General features: G+C 35.2%; 1 protein-coding gene across 3 annotated transcripts in view; it reads right to left on the reverse strand.

Moving 5' to 3' along the window:
- Positions 1-14,088, reverse strand: part of LOC105162188 (xylulose kinase 2) — a 31,568-nt gene that overhangs the window by 5,255 nt on the left and 12,225 nt on the right. For all 3 annotated transcript variants that reach the window (XR_016066376.1, XM_011080157.3, XM_011080156.3), the window contains exons 5-10: positions 7,240-7,295; positions 6,187-6,307; positions 6,031-6,105; positions 5,902-5,955; positions 5,563-5,657; positions 5,292-5,466 (exon numbers count right to left, since the gene is read on the reverse strand). Coding sequence is in view for 2 of the 3 variants with exons in the window: in XM_011080157.3 (XP_011078459.1) it covers positions 5,292-5,466; positions 5,563-5,657; positions 5,902-5,955; positions 6,031-6,105; positions 6,187-6,307; positions 7,240-7,295 (576 nt within the window). In the remaining variant the exon portion in view is untranslated. The remainder of the gene's footprint in view (positions 1-5,291; positions 5,467-5,562; positions 5,658-5,901; positions 5,956-6,030; positions 6,106-6,186; positions 6,308-7,239; positions 7,296-14,088) is intronic.

Here is a 14,088-nt window from a genome sequence, read left to right on the forward strand (position 1 = left end):
CTATTTCAGCTCCGGAACCCTTTGAGTGTGAATTTCCTCTCATTTCCACTTTGAACTTTTTGTTTCATTAAAAATGGTCGAAAATCGTTTCTCTATCTTGCAAGATCCTTTACAAAGATACCTGCAAAATTAACAACTCCCAAGAAGCTCTACAAAAGCTTCTTGTCCTTGAGCACATCTGAAACGTTCCGAATTTTCTCCACAATATATTCTTATAACTCAGTACCTGTCTCATCAATAAAAATTCTAAAAAATCAATTTTATTGACTGCAAATAGTATCTTTCTTCTCAAAAAGCACTAACCTCTCTATGGTATCCATAAAAAATATTTCAAAATGATTAATATGATCTTTCATATTCTTGGATGCATTCAGTATGTCGCCAATGTAGACAAACATAAACTCAAAATATATTTTAAAAGAATTATATTTTTCTTTGAAATATCTGCGATGCATTAGCTAATCCAATTGGAAGCACATTCTAGATATATTGTCCCTGTGCTGTGGAGAATACAATAAATTTTTTTATTCACTCTCCATCTTGATCTGATAAAAACCAGATTTGTAGTTGAATTTAAAACACCTTTGGCCTTTAATGCAATCAGTCAAGTTCTCTCTACTAAGAATGTAATAACCATCAAATTCTAATATTCTATTAATACCTTGATAGTTAATTAGCTACCTGGGTTTACCTTTCTTCATCTCACTATGTTTCTTACCAAAAAACTAGGGCTATATAAACAGAAACTCTAGGCTCGATGAGTCCAAGATTAATATACTCTTTGATAATATCATGCATATCTTTCTTATCCTCCATGTTCATCTAGATAGGCTTGTACCAGACATACTCATACTTGCATTCTTCTTTAACCTACATAGCAGCTTCGATTTTGTTCCTATCCAACCATGCCAGAGGGTTCTCGCTCAAATTCCTTCGATAAGTCTCTTGACATTTTCAAGAAAGAGCTTGCTTCCTTTGCTAACATCTAGCGATTTTATCTTTTGTAATGCTTCCTTGAGGTTCTTAATCTCTTCTTCAAATTCCTCGAAAAAGCTATTGCTATCGATGAGTCCTTATTTTCTGAAAGACAAAAGAGATTTACCAAATTTTCTCTTATCCTGCATTTTTGGATGAGTTAATTTGGCATCATCACCACGTTTGTTGCAAAAATTTATGGGCATTATCCACGTTAAATGTCTTTTCTCTTTACAAAACTTATATCTCACTATCACAATTAGTAGTAAAAATTAACGGATTCTGATTATCCTGTATATATCTTTCAAATGTTTAAATGAAATTGTTACCAAGCAAGATATCAACACCTATGTCATGAAAGTAGATGGGAGGTGTTTTTACCCTAAATCAGGGTGTCCTGAATGCTCCTTCAATCATGATCTTTGCTTCTCGCATTTTCTTATTGATTATTAGAATTTTCATGAAAAATTGCCTCTTGCAATAACGGGTAAGATTTCTCTAGCTTCTTTAGTGAAAACTCCAAGTTTTGTTGTTCAAATTCCTGATCCTGAATCAATATAAGCTGTAAGGTACTCTGTCGTATATTGATTATACAACGTACCAACAGACATGTATATAGAAAAAGGACCCGACATTCAATCCTTATGGTAACACCATAAAAACCTGAATTTCATACCGTTATATTTTCTCCCCCATGATTTATGATGTACGAGAAAACTTAACCCTAAAGTCAAACTCCCATTTTCACATCCTGCAACTAGAATTTTATGACCTGCTAATTCTAACATGCCTTCATATCTACCAACAACAAGCTGCTGCAAATGATACAAGTCGTCACAAGAAAAAAAGTTTTCTCACTTAGTGATGTCAAATATAACTTGTATTTCTTTCCATCCTTCAGGTAATTTAAGTTTTACGTTATCTACCCTAATTTCTTGAGGAGCTAAAGCTTTCACCAAATCCTTTTCCTTTCCTTTGTAACTTGTAATCCTAACTTTCAAAAAGGACATTCTGCTTCTAAACTCAATTCAGCTAAGTATTCATTCTAAAATTGGGTGTTCTTTTATAACAATATCACAACAACCTATTCTAGTTATCCTAATTAGATCTGGTGTCATTACTTAGCAAATTCCTTGAAAATTCTAGATCTCAATATACTCTTTCGTAAGAAATAAATCAAAATGATGTGTATTGAAAAAGGCATAAGCTATTCTATAAGTTATAAAATACGATCTATTACCTTCTTTCATAAGATTTTTCTTTTAAAATCCTGATGAAGAGTTTAGACTCTACTTAAATCTTACTCTGGTAGATTGTATGCAAGTCTAGGATGAATATTGAACATTAATTTTCTTGCATATAAATTTGTATCATTGTTTCAAAACAACCATCTCTTAAGTTATGGATTCTTCTACCCATTATAGATAAATGTACTTTTGAATTAATTTCTTCCTTAGAAGTTGCTTTTATTACTACTTCAATAGTTCCTATGTGGATCCATTTCATAGTAACAACTACTTTGAGCTTACTTAATTCTTCAAAAATTTCTTTTTTTATGAATAAAAGTTGCATTTTCATCACATTACCCGTAAGTTCTATAGGAATAACAAACTCACTTGAGCTTACTTTGTAGATTATGTGATTTTTCCTCTGGTTAAGTCCTAACTGGTTGAGGACTCTCTCAATTCCTCAAATCCTAAATCCATCGAATGGGATGACGTTGGAATCTTGAAGCATGATTTTTTTCATACTTTCATAGTTCATCCTGGAAAAGAATCCTGACTGGCTTTCAGATGTTTGAAGCCTATCTCCCTCGTTGTAGTTATGCTGACTCGGTTGAAAATCCATCCGGATTAGTCTCTATTTCTACCTGACATACACTTTCAATCTGAAGGGCGATGGTTGAATTGGAGCAACATATCCCTCATAGACTGTAGATCTTTGTAAAGAAATGGGAGCTGCTAATTCTGTTGCTACTCCACTCTAGAAAAAATACTTGGGAAATCAATAGATATATTCACCTATTGCACAAATATTCCTTAACTCAAGGCCAAAGAGGACTTGTGTGTATTCTCTATCATTCTCTGTTATACTTCCTTCGAAGTATCTGTCTCCGATGAACTGTATCTTGATAAGCTTTCAAGCCATTCTGCCATTGCGTTTTTTGAATCTCCGATAACGATGTTGGCTTTGGTATCTAATTCCGATTTTTACAGAAGCCTCCAAGCTTAACTCCACTAATTTGATGAAATTTTCTTTGTCGAGTTCTAGGATTGTTGCTACTATCTTCATGGCTACAACACACTCATCTATCAGCTTCTCGATGTTTTGAAAGTCGATAACATCCAGATTGAGTATAAAGCCGTATGGATGCAAGGATTGGAGCATTGTCCTTGCCTAATGTGTATTTTGCTGGCACTCTGCTTGGGTTTCTTCTTGGATTTTCTTTAAGTCTGGTTCCCACAAATGTTGGTGTCGTATTGGTGTGGAAATCCGTACTTTCCCTCATTAGATGATCCTATGGAGGAACATTGGAACCTATACTTCCCTACGACGACGGTAGTAGTGGAGTGATTTCATTATTTTTTGACGAAGTCACCAATCCCAAGTTGTGAAAATGATTCAGCTAATTCTTGTAGATCTGATAGATCTGCCCTTGTTATCTCCATTATTTTATGGATTTCATGGCTTCAAGGATCATATCGTCTTTTGTCTTTAGTTTTGGAACTTCCATCGCCTTTCCCTTCTAATATTGAAGTGATACTAGTCCAAGGACATCTCTGATTTGCTCTTGTCTAGATCTGGATGTCTCAAGACTTTCCTTTTGGTTTCTCTTTAGATCTGTAACTTCTGTTTTCAAATATGTAAAATTCTTGTGTAGATCTAGAAGAATCTTAAGCATCTCGTCCACCTTTTGGCTCAAATTTCTAATTTCATAGGATATAGATTCACCTATATCCATAGCCTTGAACTATCTTTTGAATTTCTCTCAGATCTTGGAAAATTTTCGAGGTATCTGGCTCGAATTCTTTCTAGTCAATTCCTTTAATTATAATTTTTAAAACTGTATTGGTGAAGGACTTTACCCGTTTCTATTCTCTTTGCTGATACTATACCATGGTGATGGAGTGTAAACGCCTCAACCTGTTTCCTGGTAGTGTCTGGCGGACTTGAAAATTCCGCATCCATTCTTGTTCTTCTTCTAGTGTGAGAAGAGTCATATCAACCCTATACGGATTGTTGTCACATTTTCTGAGAATTTCCATAAGGAAATTCCTTCTTTGTATTTTAGGATTTGAAAATATTTCCTATTGCCATCAGAAGTCAAACGTTCGTTCGATTCAATTCTCTTAAAAAGTCTCCTCCATTAGTGGATTGAAATATCTAAATATAATGTAAACACATATATTTCTTCAATAAACTTAAGTTATGATACCATTTTCAAGACAATGGGACTAGATCTGCAAGAAATCAAACTTTAGGGTGTTGAAATGATATTTTTAAAAGTTAGGGCATGGTATTAAAAGTGTCAAATCAGAAACTAAAGTACTAAAACCCTTCATAAATTATGGTATCAAATTTGCCATATCTTCAATAGTGTGGTACTAAATTAGGTTATTTTTGGAGTATGGTAACTGAATCACAAAGTGACCTATAGTACATAACCAATCTTGCATTTATCCCCCACACAAGGTCAATATAACTAGTTTATAATTAAACCTAACTAGTAGGAGAAGCAATTTGGGAAAAAAATACAAACAATCCCCATGTGATATTACAAATGAGAAAATTATCACTTTATGAAAAAATATAGCAATTTACCTTCCTGTGTTTTGTAAAAATACAATAATTTATCTCCCTACGTTTTTTAAAATAAAGAAATTTGTCTCTTTAAATAGGGTGGTAAATTGCTTTATTTTAAAAAGTATAGAGGGGTAGATTGCTAGTTTTTTCACAGAAAGGTAATTTTCTCATTTGCAATATCGAAGAGGTAAAAACAATTTCATTCAAAGAAGTTTATGAGCATTTTAAATTCAAAATGCAAAATAATCCAAAATACCTCCTTGACAGAAGTCTTATCCAAGTGAGCTTCATATATGATAAAGACCATTGGCACTCTACATAGTGTAATAACATAGAAAACATACTAGAAATGAACAAAAAGCAAGGCATGCTTATGATATTTTGAGGGTGGGCAGAACTAAGACACAGGTCCAACCACTACCTACACACTGCTAAGCTTTGCCTAAAAATGCTAATTCTTTCTTGACCATGCTTACGTTCTTTCAGCTATTACTTGGGAAATTGAAGCTTACCTGGTCGTTGAACTGTATATATATTACACCCGAAAATGGAGGCCATCAAGCTTAGAATGCACTTATTTGAAGAGGCTCCACCAGTTGCAATTATTCTCCTTGGAGGAGAAGGCATTCCAATTTTCTCCGCGTGAGCACGCATGGAGAGCAACTGGCCCTCAATTATAGCTCGAACCTGCAGGTTTATGTATGCATATAAATAGATAGCACGTCTCAATAGGTCTCAATCAGAGCAGTTGAATGACTGCATTGAGTGTATCGGGCTACAAACCTCAGAAGGGGCATCGAACTCATTAACTGTACGCTCCCTCAGTCCACAGAGAGAGTCGTTCTCAAAATTTTCAAGAACATAACGATGCTCACCAACTGAATATGTAACATGAAAGGGTCTTCATAAAATACAACAAATAGAAAAATACATGAGCAAGATAGTCTACTTTTCATTGTTTCTTTCTAGTAGTTGAAATCTTTTATGTGCAAGACGAACCGGCAACTATTTCTCAGTCTCGTAGCAGTTAAAATGTATCGGAAAAAATGGGAGGGAACATTTTGTGTCTAATGGTTAATAATCGACACACTAGTTTTCGTAACATATTTTATGTAACCTCACCTGGGAGCGGTGGAAGAATTTCGTGCTCCTTGTAGTAAAACCCTAGCTTTCCGCCTGTAGCATCAGAACAATTATAAGCAACATGTAAGAGAATTTCAGCTCTATCTCGTACTATAAACCTCCACTAACCATTTAGAGGTGGTGTTTGCTGCAGATATGTATTGAAAACTTCCCACGATTTATTTGCACATCTATTGCGAATATCTATCAAAGTTGTATTCGTATTATCAGTATGAACTCTAATATTGTTATCTTGAAATGACATATCACATATAAGCACTATACCTTCACGGGTCAGGGACCCATTTTTATAGACCAACATTACCATATAGTCTTCTGCATCCACAGGATCAGGAAATATATGTCCTTGGAGGCTGGGTTTGTGGTCATTGGATATCCCGAATACCTGAGATATTATGAGACTTAATCAAGATACTTGCAACTAAACTGAAGTCAAATTATTCTTACTTGCAGATAAGAAATTAAGAAAGAAGTTGACATGTTTTTAGGCATCATGTTCTTCTGCCACTCATTGCCAGTCCCCCTACTAAAATCCTATTAAAATATTAAATAGTAAATAATTTTTCTTCCCAATATGTTAAACTTTTAGATGTGATGATCGTTTAATATGCTATCAAAGTTAGACCAAACAAGAAGTTTTGGATTCGAATCTTATTGCCACCTGTCTTTAAAAGAAGGGTTTCACGTGCACGGTTTGTTGGTGAGAGGGTATGTGTTAAGAGATTAAATATTATATGATTATCATCTCTAATAATTTAAACTTTTAAATGAAGGGGTCGTTTAACAAAAGCTCAAATGCATTTTTGATCCGTAACTTAGGCTATTTGGGGTGATTCTGTCTTTAACATTTTAAAGTAGCATTTTATGCTTGCATTTTCTTAGTTTCGTGATTTTAATTAGTTTCTTTTTTTACAAAGTTCATTTCCACCTACAAGAAGGGTGATCCAACGGAAAAAGGGATGAAATCGTGAAAATTAAAAAATACAGGACTAAAATGCTATCTTTAAAAGGTAAAGATTGAAAACGTCCAATACCTAAGCTACGACATCAAAGATGCATTTTACTAGGTCAGCCCCTATGACTTCTAGATACCTCTTTCTGGGTTTAAAGAAAAGAAAAGAAAAGAAACAAGAAATAAGGATAAGCTGAAGTAGTCATGACAAGAAAAATTCCTTGAATCTATAGAAGAGTAGAGGCTATTTATGATCTTTAGTGTTGTTGTCCATGAGAAGCTAGCATGCATATTTATTAATTACTCGTGTTAGCACCTCTTGTACATTTTTTCAACATTAAAGTCACAATTTTTTCTCAACTTACAGTGTCGCTGGTGCCAAGGCTTATTGCAAGATCTCCCGGAGCATTGAGGGTCAACCCTACAGTTTACAAATGATTGGTAAATCAAGAAATAGTTGCGTGTTTAAAATTCTTGTCATTGCGGTCTTATGAATGAGCAAAATCAATGTCATGAATAAAAAACTTGTGTCCGAAAATGATTATAGGAATAACCAGAACAGATCCTGATACTCGACACGGATAAACATCATAGAATAGTAAATAATGCAGTAATGGGATTTTCTTGATTGGGAAAGAATAAAGACCTAGCGTAATTTGGAAAGGGCATGAATCACCCATTTATCTTGTAAATCATCTCTTGTAAGACGCATCTGATTTTGGCAAATTACATCACAGCTCCGTAGAGTCCTGGCTGGCCTCTAGTTAAAATAATCCGATGCCAACATCGGTTCTGGTTATAGAGAAAATGGGATCAAAGAGCTAGAAATACTGATCATAAATGCATACATCTCTGGAGGAATGATCAAACAGCTGTTTGCTGAACGATGAAACTGGAGTTCCTTTGCCTTTAATTTTAGAGACAAAGTTAATCATTTTGTCGGGGGAATTATTTAAAAAATGTTAAGAAAAATAAGAAAATGGAGTGAAATTGAAAGTGTTAAAATTTGAAGCGGCCCACGATGACTAAATGCGGTGCCACTAATTTGTTTTAAAAAAAAAATTATTCATGTTAGCGTGATGCGAAATCGCGGTGACTGAATTTTTTATAAAACAAAAGTAAAAATTAAAGAACCGCTATTTGACATTAAAAAAAAAAAAGGCAGTCAAAGCAGCCTACAAGTTGCAGGCTGCTTTTTGGCCTGACACCGCTGCCTTGGGCAGTGGTGACTGCAACACTGCGCCATCGCTGGTTGTACCAGCGGTGATGTAGTGTTGCTATTCACCCTCCTTACAGCTCACACTTATTTAAGAGTGAGCTGCAATTCACTCAACTCTCACCCGAGAGTTAGAGAAGAAGAAAAAATTCCGAGGGTTCCACCTGAGAGTTAGAAAAGAAGAAAAAGTTTGAGTAGTGAGATTTTGTAGAGAAGAAGAAAAAATTTGAGCTTTAAAATATTTATATTTGAGTGATTATGGCTAATTTTGATCCTATTGATACAAGTATGTTGTACGGACAGTTAAATCATCGGTTTGAATATGTGTCCGGAACTCCGGATACAACTTTATACATACAGCGCGGTGATATATTTTTATTCCGCGTCCTTAAACTAGTCTAATGTCACAATAGTGTTTTGCAAGTGCTCCACAAAATGGGATTTCTGGGTGTTTTAAGTGTGGTCATATTGGGATTTACACCCACCTAACAACTGCATTAGTCAACAGATAGCGTTCCGAGATGCATACTTTTCATTTCTCGATTGACGAGGCAACTGTAATACAGCAAGACATCACTATCATCTGGGCAGTCCCGGTGGAAGGTAATCTTATTATCGGAGTACGTACAAGGTATATTACTCAGCAGTAGCAAAATTATTGCCATCAATGGTTGGGTTTTATACCAGATGAAAATATTTTTAGATGGTCTCGAATAAAATTGACAGTGTTACACGAATTTTTACTTGAAAATACATGTGATGAAGATAGCCCATTCGAAACTATATTACGGGAGGCACGTATATGTGCCATGTGCATCATTGGTGGGGTATTGTGTCCTGATGCTATGGGAAACACCGTGTCGCTATTATATCTACGACATATGGAGAACATACATGAAGAAGATACCTCAAATTGGGGTTTAGTAGTGTTAGCAAATCTATATCGGGAGTTGTGTATGACATCACAGCGAGGAAAAAATAATATTGGTTGTGCCATGCAGTTATTACAAATATGGGCATGGTTCCGTATCTTAACACTTGCACCGATTCCCTCAAATAATACTGCAGATCTAGTACCAACAATAAAGAATTCTGAAAACATCCTACCTATTCCTCCATATACTGCACGGTATGAACATTTTTATTTATTTATATAGTTTTAAAGAATTTTGAACAATTATTTTTCTAAATTTTGCTTTTAGGTGGTCATATCATACTTCTCATACACATACTTGTAAAAAAAACTCTCCCAAGTACCATATATTTGCTCTCTAGCTGCGCCTGTCGTGCCTTATGATATCAAATTTCAAAACCAAATCGATCTTTCATAATCTGCTGGACATATTTTATATCACAGATGGATCTTGACGAATCATACCAAACAAATGTGTTGCAATCATACTCTTTCCTAAGTTACCATGGTTAACAGAAATCTCATTCATTAGGCATGTTTGTGGTCTGACATACTTGGTAATTTTAAATATTCCCATATTTGATTTGAAAATCCCTCTTAGCATCCAATTGCACCCAGTCTCTTCATCATATTTACAAAGCAACTTTCCACAATTTTGGTTTGCTCTCCAACACTCGGTATTCTTGTCTTGCAAATCGGACCAAATAATCTTGTACACTTGCTTTCAAATGGTCCTTACTCTTAAAAACCATTCCGTTGGCGAGTCCTTACCAGTAGGGATATTGATTAAGTCAGCAGGCACTTTTGGATGTGTTGTGCTGAAAAATGGAATAACCAGATATAGGTTAGTTCTGTCAGGGACGACGGGTATGTTCAAATCAAACTGGTCTTGTACTTGGCTTGTTGACCCATTTACACTATCACCAAGAATATCCATCATAATTGGTATGCTTACATCACCATCATCGCCATAATTATTATCAATTTGGCCCCTCTACTTCAACCTCATCTGGTTTTGAGTCTGTTTGCTCAGTGTTTAACAAATTGTCGGCTTCAGGCTCGGCGTCTTGTTCATTGTATTCAGATGGACCCGCATAATCCAATGGACTTGCATATGCAGATGGACCTGCATAATCCGATGGGCTTGCATATGCAGATGGACCTGCATATGCAGATGGACCTGCATATGATGATGAACCTGCATAATCTTCATTAATACCAAACCGTCCCATTTCTTGAGTTACTATTGGCAAACTCGGCAAATCTTGCGTTGTCATACACATATACGTTACCCACTCACCAATAGCCCGATCATCTGGTATAGTATTTTGAAGAATTTTCTCCGCTTCGACAAAAATATCAATAGACACATATCCATTCACCGGATTCAAAAAAAAAATTGCATATCATGATTCTTCTTAACTGCCAACAACGTCTCCCTCTTTTGTCCTAAATTAAATGTTATGTATTTAAAAAATATATGCAACTTAAATTTATTCCTATCAAATTCAATTTCTTCATACAAAATTAATTCTAAATCATCAAATGTAGTACTACGAGAAATTTTCATAAATCCGAGCGGAGGACGATCATAACTTACAGGACCATTTGAATTAATTTGTTGACCTCCAAAATATATAACAATATCAATGGTATTTTGCTCCGCCATATCCTCACAACAAAATAAAATACACATGAAAATAAATTTTTTTAATAATATTATAATAAGATATTTAAAGGAACAAATAACACAAAAATTTAATAATTTGATTTTTATTTATTAAATTTTTTATTTTTATTTATTAAATTTTTATGTTATTTGTTCCTTTGATTCGCGTATGTATAAGAGCGAATCCATTCGATTTCTAAAAAAGATTACTAATCCTTAACTTTTCGAGGAATCCTTCATCAGTGGTTGTGAATGATTGATTTTTTCAATCTTTTCGACCTTGGTTCCGTAGGAGCAAGTCAGAAAGATTGAGAAATAGAACCATCTGATTTAATTCGTTCTCAATAGCCATGAAATGATCATCTTAGGGTGATATCTTATTATAATACTATTAAAAATTTTATTTTGATGTGTATTTTATTTTATTGTGAGGATATGGCAGAGCAAAACACCATTGATATTGTTATGTATTTTGGAGGTCAATAAATTAATTCGAATGGTTCTATAAATTATGATCATCCTCCGCTCGAATTTATGCAAATTTCTCGTAGTACTACATTTACTGGGTTAGAATTAATTTTGTATGAAGAAATTGAATTTGATAGGAATGATTTTAAATTATATTTATTTTTTAAATACATAACATTTAATTTTGGACAAAGGAGGGAGACGTTGTTGGCAATTAAGAAGGATCGTGATATGCAAATTTTTTTTAATCCGGTGAATGGATATGTGTCTATTGATATTTTGTCGAAGCCAAGAAAGTTATTCAAAATACTGTACCAGATAACCCGACTGTTGCTAAGTGGGGAATGTATATGTCTATGATAACGCAGGATTTATCGAGTTTGCCGGTAGTAACTCAAGAAATTGCGCGATTTGGTATTAAAGAAGATTATGCAAGTCCATCTACATATGCAAGCCCATCGAATTATGCATGTCCATTGGATTATGTAGGTCCATCTGCATATGCAAGTCCATTGGATTATGCGGGTCCGCCTGAATACAATAAACAAGATGCCGAGCCTGAGCCGATAGTTTGTCAAACACTAAGCAAACAGACTCAAAACCAGATGAGGTTAAAGTTGAGGGCCAGATTGATAATAATCATGAGATGATGGTGATGTAAGCATACCAATTATGATAGATATTCTTGGTGATAATGTAGATGGGTCAACAAGCCAAGTACAAGATTAGTTTGATTTGAACATGCCCGCCATCCTTGACCGAACTAATCTATATCCACGTATTCTATTTTTTAGCACAACACATCCAGAAGTGCCTGCTCACTCGATCTATATCCCTACTGGTAAGTGGAGTAATTTTTACACCTCAAATACTGGAGAGCTTGCCAACGGAATGATTTTTAAGAGTAAGGACCATTTGAAAGCAAGTGTACAAGATTATTCATCCGATTTGCAAGACGAGAATACCGAGTGTTGGAGAGCAAACCAAAATTGTGAAAAGTTGCTTGCAAATATGATAAAGAGACTGGGTGCAATTGGATGCTAAGAGGAATTTTCAAATCAAACATGGGATTATTTAAAATTACCAGGTATGTCAGACCACATACATGCCTAACGAATGAGATTTCTGTTGACCATGATAACTTAGGAAAGAGTATGATTGCAAAATATTTGCTTGGTATGGTTCGTCAAGATCCATCGTGTGTTATAAAATATGTCCAGCAGATTGTGAAAGATCGATTTGGTTTTAAAATCCCATATCATAAGGCATGGCAAGCTTTGAAAGCAGCTAGAGAACAAGTATATGGTATTTGGGAGAGTTCTGTTCAGAAGTATGCGTAAAAGATATATGATACGGCCACCTAAAAGCAAAATTTAGAAAAATAATTGAAATCAAAATTCTTTATAACTATATAAATAAATAAAAATGTTCATACCGTCCAGCATATGGAGGGATAGGTAGGATGTTTTCAGGGTCCTTTATTGCTGGCACTAGATTTGCAGTATTATTCAAGGGAACGGGTGCAAGTGTTATGATACAGAATCAAACCCATATTTATAATAATTGCATGACACCGCTAATATTAGTTTTCCCTCGCTGTGATGTCGAACACAACTCCCGATATAGATACACCAACACTACTGAACCCCAATTTGAGGTACCTTCCTCATGTATGTTCTCCATATGCCGTAGATACAATCGCGACACGGTGTTTCCCGTAGCATCAGGACACAATACGCCACCAATGATGCACATGGCACATATATGTGCCTCCTGTAATAGAACCTCGAACGGGCTATCTTCATCACCCATATTTTCAAGTAAATATTCGTGTAACACTGTCAATTTTATTTTGGACCATCTAAAAATATTTTCATCTGACATGAACCCAACTGTTGATAGCAATAATTTTGCCACTACTAAGTACTATACCTTTTATCTACTCCGGTAATAAGATTACCTTTCACTAGAACTGCCCAGATGATAGCGATGTCCTGCAGTGGTACAGTTGCCTGGCCAATCGAGAAATGAAAAGTACGCATCTCGTGACGCCATCTCTCGACTAATCCAGTTATTAGGTGGGTGTCAATCTCAATATGACCACACTGTAGAGCACCCAAAAACTCCATATTCTGGAGCACTTGCAAAATACGAATATGACGTAGGGCTAGTTGAAGGACGCGAAAAAAAGATATATCACCGCGTCGTACATATAAAGTTGTATCTGGAGCTCCGAGCACATCTTTAGACCGATGATTTAATTGTCCGTACAATACACTTGTATCAATAGGATCAAAGTTAGCCATAATCACTGAAAATATAAATATTTAATAGCTCAAATTTTTCTCATTGCTTAAATTTTTTCTTCTTCTCTACAAAATCTCACTGCTCAACTTTTTTCTTCTTCTCTAACCCTGGGGTGGAACTCTCGAATTTTAACTTCTTCTCTAACTCTCAAGTGGAACTCTCGGGTGAGAGTTGAGTGAATTGCAGCTCACACTTAAATAAGTGTGAGCTGCAAGGAGAGTGAATAGCAACATTGCATCATCGCTGGAACAACCAGCGGTGGCGCAATGTTGCAGTCACCGCTGCCCAAGGCAGCAATGTTAGGCCAAAAAACAGCCTGCAAATTACAGGCTGCCTTGATCGCCTTTTTTTTTAAATGTAATTTTTATATTTTTTTAAAAGTTCAGTCACCCGAGTTGCCATCGTGGTGACATGAATAATTTTTTTTAAAAAAAAATTAGTGGCACCACGTTTAGTCATCGCGGTGCTGCTTAAAATTTTAACACTTTCAATTTCACTCTATTTTCTTAATTTTTTTTTACATTGTTTAAATAGTTCCCCCAGTTCTATGTGACGATCATGGGTCAAGTGATCTACTACATATGTCATCAATACCATCATTAAAGTTGAAGACTATTGCGGAAAGACAGTTGACAAGGTTA

This window comes from Sesamum indicum, linkage group LG7, assembly GCF_026168435.1.
Source record: "Sesamum indicum cultivar Baizhima isolate 11 linkage group LG7, ASM2616843v1, whole genome shotgun sequence".
NCBI classification, from domain to species: Eukaryota; Viridiplantae; Streptophyta; class Magnoliopsida; order Lamiales; family Pedaliaceae; genus Sesamum; species Sesamum indicum.